At 46.5% G+C, this 6,583-nt stretch overlaps 1 protein-coding gene across 2 annotated transcripts in view; it reads left to right on the top strand.

Moving 5' to 3' along the window:
• The first annotated feature begins 744 nt into the window (after positions 1-744).
• Positions 745-6,583, top strand: part of ERMP1 (endoplasmic reticulum metallopeptidase 1) — a 35,393-nt gene continuing 29,554 nt past the window's right edge. For both annotated transcript variants that reach the window (XM_066618373.1, XM_066618372.1), the window contains exons 1-2: positions 745-1,114; positions 6,067-6,368. In XM_066618373.1, the coding sequence (XP_066474470.1) occupies positions 840-1,114; positions 6,067-6,368 (577 nt within the window). In that variant the 5' untranslated portion in view covers positions 745-839. The remainder of the gene's footprint in view (positions 1,115-6,066; positions 6,369-6,583) is intronic.

The following is a 6,583-nucleotide window of genomic DNA, read 5'->3' as shown; positions in this document are numbered from 1 at the left end:
GGATCCCATAAGCACGAAGGAGTGTATAGAAGTTCAGGGACCCAGCTGTGGGGCTACAGCTGCTGCAGAAGTTCATTTTGGTCCATTCTAGTGTGAGCCTAAATATGATGATGCTATTTTTCTGCAATGGATTTTCTATATTTCAGAGATTTTAGAGAGACTTAGAAGTGTGTTTGGTTTTCAATATATATCTAGCTGCCAATGCCATATAGTCAGGTAGACCTCAGCTCCAAAGACTATTGTGGCTGTCAGCACCCTCTCCCTACCCTATTCTGCCTGCTCCCATTGCCCCCTCCCCCTTGGGGAAGGGGCCCAGAACAAACTTTGTACTCCCTGATAAAATTCCTCTCATAGGCCCTGCCATGGGCTAAATCCTGGCATAGAAGCAGCCCTTGCCTTCCTTTGACTTCTCTTCTGCCCTTCCCCATCAGTAGGGGTGTTTGTTTTTGGTTAAAAGCGATCCTATGCACACTTTCCTGGGTGTAAGCCCCACTGAGCACCATGGGACTTACTTCTGAGTAGACACGCATAGGATTGCGCTGTAAGGCTGCGATCCTATGCACACTTTCCTGAGAGTAAGCCCCATTGAGCAACAGTGGGGCATACTTCTGAGTAGACACGCATAGGGTTGCGCTGTGAGTCCCCGGCTGCGGCGGTGACTGACAGCGGGCGGGGCGTGCGATGCTTTCCTCCATGTGACCCTGCACGATTTCCCATTGGCGAAGTGAAGGCGTGCAGCTCCCAGCCGAGCAAGCCTGACCTTCTGTCGCAAGCGCGCTGGTCCTGCGGCGGCACCGGCTGCGGGGCAGGAGCAGGAGCGGCGGCGGCCCGGAGGCAGCATGGAGTGGGGCTCGGTGGCGGTGGGCGCAGTGAGGCGGCTCCGCACTCAGGCCTCGCAGCAGCCGCGGCCGCAGAAGGAGGAGGAGGACGGCCGGGACTGGAAGAAGCCCGCGGGAGCCGCCGGAGCGGCGCGATGGGGGCTCTTGCCGGAGAGGCGCGCGGCGCTGCTGCTGCCGCTCTACTTCCTGGCGCTGCGCGGGCTGGTGGAGCTCTCCCTTCGGCAGCTGGGCTGGCCGGCGCGTGGCCCGCGGGAGTTCAGCGCCCTCCGCGCCAGGTAAGGGCAGCGAGCTTGCGCGGGTCTCCTCCAAAGTAAGCCCCGTCATGTTCAGCGGGGCTTGCTCCCAGGAAAGTGTGCACGGGACTGCAGCCCTCGGGGATGGATGCAGGCTAGAAGACTCCCTTTAGCACTTTCCTGGGAGTAAGCTCCCTGCACGCAGTGAGGCTTCCTTCTGAGTAGACATGCATAGGGTTGTGGGGCTCTCGGGCTGCCCACACTTTTCTAGGAGCAAGCTCCATGGACTATAATGGTGCTTACTTCTGAGTAGACGTGCACAGGATTGGGCTCTCAGTCGTGTGTAGGACAGAGAGCCTGGTCCTATGCCTGGCTACTCTGAAGTAAACCCTATTATAGTCCATGGGGCTTACTCTCCAGTCAATGTGGATAGGATTGCAGCCAGAGACGTTTGGCAGGTGTCCTTTGCCCTCCCTTCTTCTGCAAGATATGCCCTACAGCTGTTGATGGCAACGTATCACTGATGGCACTGTGCTAATGTGCACAGCATCTGTCCCTGTCCTCATAGCCTCCTCACCCTTGCATTGTTCACAGGCAGGGTGATGCACTTTCCCCTGCCCTTTCAGTGCCTGCATGACTTGAAGGTGCTTTGAATCCACGTTTGTGATTGTGATGAATTGGGAACCAGCAGGGCTTTTCCAGATCCTCCCAGCGCTGTACTGCACAAAAATATTTTCCTCTGCTTATGTTGCCTACGCATGTCCTTATGCGCCCTCCAAAACTCCCCGTCTCAGGAACAAAACCTGGCGCCAGTCTTGCTTGACTGGAGTAGTGTCAGTTTGGTGTTCTCAGTCGGTTCATTTTCAGGATAATTTTCCTATCATTTATAGTGGCAGCTTAGAGCCCATGCATAGCTCCTGTTACTTGCTCCGGTAAGTGACCACTGGCGTTTCTCAGAAGGCTTTCCTGCCAATTCCACTTGGATGCAAGTATTTAAATACTGAGAGCACAACCCGATGCTCCTCTACTCAGAAGTAAGTCCCATTGTCTTCAAAGTGTGCTAGAAAGTGTGCTTAAATTGCAGCTTAAGAGTCTCCCAGCCTTATATTCTGCTTTTAGTTTGTGTTTGTTGTTATGCATATTTACCTATGTGGTTCCATTTGCAAGTTAACCATTTGGGCTGAAGTTCACCAAGTTCACTCCTGTGCCTGTCTGGTGAGTGTGCTAATGTAGGAATATTGGATGCATGCAATATCTTGCTTTGTCATCTCAGTGTGTCTCTAAGGCTGCAATCTTATCCACACTTACCTGGAACTAAGCCACATTTACTGTAGTGGGACTTACTTCTGAGTAGGCAGGCATAGGATGGGGCCCTAAGTTGTGGATGTAAAGAAAGCCTTCTCATAAGAACATCAGAAGAGCCTGGCTGGATCAGGCCAAAGACCCATCTAGTCTAGCTTCCTGTATCTCATAGTGGCCCACCAGATCAGCGAGCACACAAGACAACAAGAGACCTGCATCCTGGTGCCCTCCCTTGCATCTGACAGGCATAGGTTGTGTTCACAACTATAGCTTAATCTGGCCTGAGCTCCATAATTTCCCAATGATAGGAGTTTTGAAGATAAGCACAACACTAAACAATTCCTTTCTTTCATTAGGACTGCAGGTGTTTTGGCTTGTCATTGTAGTCATTACTTGTCACAGTTGATCCCCTGCCACATCCCCTTCACATATCGGGCAACTTGAGGAAAGGCAGGATCTGGCTCAGTCTACTCTGGATTTTCACAAAGCCTTAAGCAGTACAATTTTCTCACACCCCTTGTCCCTTCTGCTCAAGTCCTGAACAAAGTGAAACAAGACCCAGCCTCTCTTCAATACCTTGAATACTTTCAGTGGATTTAGGGGAAAGGATGGGTCCATTTCTTTCACTTCTAAGACACCCCCTTTGGCATTTGGCTGCCAAAGCATAAAACTAACCATACTGATATTTTTCTGACCGGTTGGCAATCTTTGCACATATCGGCTTATGCATGGAAGGGCTGGGGGGGGGGTACCCTTCCAGAGGCTCCCCTGCCTTTTAAGTTATTTGAAAGCAGATAGTTATGTTTTGCATAGTGCATATCAGGTCACAGGTGGCCAGCTAACAGTGGACAGGCTTCAACATGCTCATTTGACCATGTGAGGCTGTCTTATATGGAATTAGACCATTGGTCCATCTTGAGTTCATATCAATTTCAATATTGCATATTTCTAAGTACCTATGCATACATGCAGAGAATCACTGCCATTGGCAGCAGTCCTCATACTGTCTCAGCTATAAGCCTTTTCAACATCAGTAAGACATGTCTTGAGCAGATAGTGTAGGACTGCATCTTTCATTTCTTCTGTAATGGTTTGTAAGCGCTTTAATGGGTGGAAAAACATAATCATAGAAAATCCTAGGCCATCCAGCACTGAATAGTGTCAAAAGCAAGTTACCCGCTCCTTGCCTTCCTGCCATCCCCACCTTCCTGACTGCCTCTCACCACCCAGGAATGCTTCCCCACTGCTTATCAGGGAACTTACTGCTGGAGGGCCTCTGACCCTCCTACTGGCTCCTTTTCACCCCTGACTACTGCAGTGTGCTTTATGGCACATAAACGGTGACAGCTGTTGCCGGGGCAGCATGTGCGCTGCCAGCACTTCTCATCATTTAGGATTGGGCTGCCTTACTCCTAGATCTTTTTACTATCAGCTTTCCTCCATCCTGCCCTTGTGCCTCTAATTTTTTTGTTCCTATTAGCAGGATTTTACATTTGACTCAGTTAAATGTCATCTTTTTAGTGTGGCTTCACTGATGAAGTCTGTCAAGATCAATTTGAATACTAATTTGGTCTTCCAGTGAGTTAGTTATCTCCCAACCCCCCTAACTTTGTGTTTCCCAACCCCCACTTCTGCAAATTTGAAGAGCATTCCTCTTCTTGGCCATCCAGATTATTTAAAAATGTTGCACAGCAGAGCCATGTAGTTTTCCACTTCATACCTCTTCCCAGGTTGGTATGGGACATTTAGTCACACTTATTCTTAACAGGTTGGCAACCAGCTTTGACTGACATGACTTGTTTTGTTACAGGTTGTGCTGGTTTCTAGAAATAGCCCATTCTTCCTAAGTGCTCACAAACATTCTGCTTAATAATCTGTTCCAGGATCTTTCCGGATAGTGACGTCAAGCTGTTCAGTCTGCAGTTTCCCAGATTCTCCCTTTTTCAAAGATAATATTTGCTGATCTTTTTCAGTCTGGCATCTCACCTCATCATCAGAAATTCTAAAAAATTATAGATGGTGGCTCGAGATCATATTCACAAGAGTCTTTGGTACCCTGGGGTGTTGTTCATTTGGTCTTGGGGACTTAAATTCATCTAAAGTAACCAGGTGTTCCCATACTATTACTAAACAACAACAGTATTTATATACTACTTTTCAACAAAAAAAGTTCAGAAAGTGGTTTACAGGCAAAGTCAAAAAATGAAATGTTTCTCTATCCTGAAAGGGCGCACAATCTAAAAAAAGATTCAAAAGACACCAGTTATGGCCACTAGAAAAGACTGTGCTGGGACAGTTACTGTCCCCCTGCTAAATATAAGAGAAACACAACTTTAAAAGTGCCTCTTTATCCAATTAGCAGGGAACTTTGCCATTTCTTTAAGTAATTGTGGCTGCAATCCTATCCAGACTTACCTGGAAGTAAGCCCCATTGGCTATAATGGCACTTAATTCTGAGTAGACATGCATAGGCTTGGGCTCTGTGTTAATCTATTAGAAACTTTAAAAAGCTACAATTTAGTAATAGGTTTATCAGCACTTTTGCGTAACTTTGGCTGGTGGATGAACTTCTTTCTGCTTCTAATAGCAAGTGGAATATTAAATACAGTCCTTACCCTTTGACCCTAATAGGATAAGGAATTTTACTGGACTTGTGTCTTTGTACATGTTGTACGCTTCGTACACTCCCAGGGTTTTGGGGTGCTCAGAGTTCTTGGTTCTTGAACCCTAGAGCCCTCAAGTACCCCTGTTCGGTAGTACTGCCACCACCCTGTATGTGCCAGTGTCTCAGTCCAGGGACACTGAGACCCTCTAGGCTTAATTCTTTCCCTTGCAGGCACTCTCTTTACTTAAAGCCTCAGTCCTCAAGTTACTAGTCTTCAATGAGGATTTGGTAGCTTGCTGAACGGCTAGGCAGGATTCTGAACCTTTATCCCCAACAGACAATGAAACAACTTAGTAAAAGGATTTTTACTTTATTAAATACATAGGGTTACATAAAGTTACAAAAGGCAGCAAATACTAGAGGCATAAAACTTCTAGGAAACATATCAGCATTAAAATAAGAAAGCTAACTGGAGATCTCTATTATTCTCTACTCTCACCTGGGTCAGCTTTCCTTTGTAGATCTTTCAGCTCCCAGTTACCTAAGAGGCCTCCTGGCCCTGGTGGATCAGGCTCTCCCTGCAGGATCTTGCACCCACAACCTTTTCCACCAAAAGAACACCAAAAAGACAAGGACAAAAGACACACCCCTTGGGCTTTGTTCTTATACTTTTCAGGCTAACAGGACTAAGGTGACTTGGTACTCATTTTAAACTGTCCAATCAGAAACTCTTGGGGACAGAATCTTCCAGAAGTGGGGCTGGATGCTAGTCCTCTTAGTTCTTCCCCTCCCCACTGGAGATTCATGGTCGCCTTTCTGTCTGCATAGGTGCTACATTATCACCTTCCATTGAGTTGTAAATTCCTTGCAGCTAGGAACTGCAAGCCACTTCTCTGTTACTGGTTTAGCTTGGTTCAGGCTTTACATGCTACTAGGCCCAAACTGTACATATTCATGACAGTACACATCAATTTAATCCTTTTATTATTGATTTCAATAGGAAGCAGAATTTGTTTGGAAGAGTTGTATGTTGCAATCAAGTGTGCATGCATGCATGTGTCTGAAGAATACTTTTTGCTTCTTACAGGGCGTATCTCGAAAATATTACTGCATTTGGTCCCAGAGCTGTTGGAAGTCCAGCAAATGAAGTCTTAACAGTCAACTATCTCGTGGAACAAATTAAAGCTATTGAAATGAAAAGCAATAATGTCCACAAGATTTCTGTAGATGTACAGAGGCCAACAGGCACCTTCAGTATTGACTTCCTTGGAGGTTTCACCAGTTACTATGATAACATCACGAATGTTGTGGTTAAACTGGAACCCAGAAATGGAGCTGAGCATGCAGTCCTGTCCAACTGCCACTTTGACTCTGTACCTAATACACCAGGTAGGTACACTAACAACGGCAGGAGCAGCAGCTGCAGCAAAAATAAGAGATGCAAGGAAATTATATTGTTGTGTCAGATGTGTGTTTGCTTTTGGGAGCTGAAACCAAGAAAGCCCCAGATCTTATTTCCAGTTTGTGGAAAAATTATGTGATACCTAGAAGTAATTCTTTGCTAGTACAAGTTCCTGAACATCAATAATTACAATTAAAATTGC

This window comes from Tiliqua scincoides, chromosome 2 (assembly GCF_035046505.1).
Source record: "Tiliqua scincoides isolate rTilSci1 chromosome 2, rTilSci1.hap2, whole genome shotgun sequence".
NCBI classification, from domain to species: Eukaryota; Metazoa; Chordata; class Lepidosauria; order Squamata; family Scincidae; genus Tiliqua; species Tiliqua scincoides.
The sequence above is the reverse complement of the archived record's forward strand: the minus strand, read 5'-3'. Positions and strand labels throughout refer to the sequence as shown.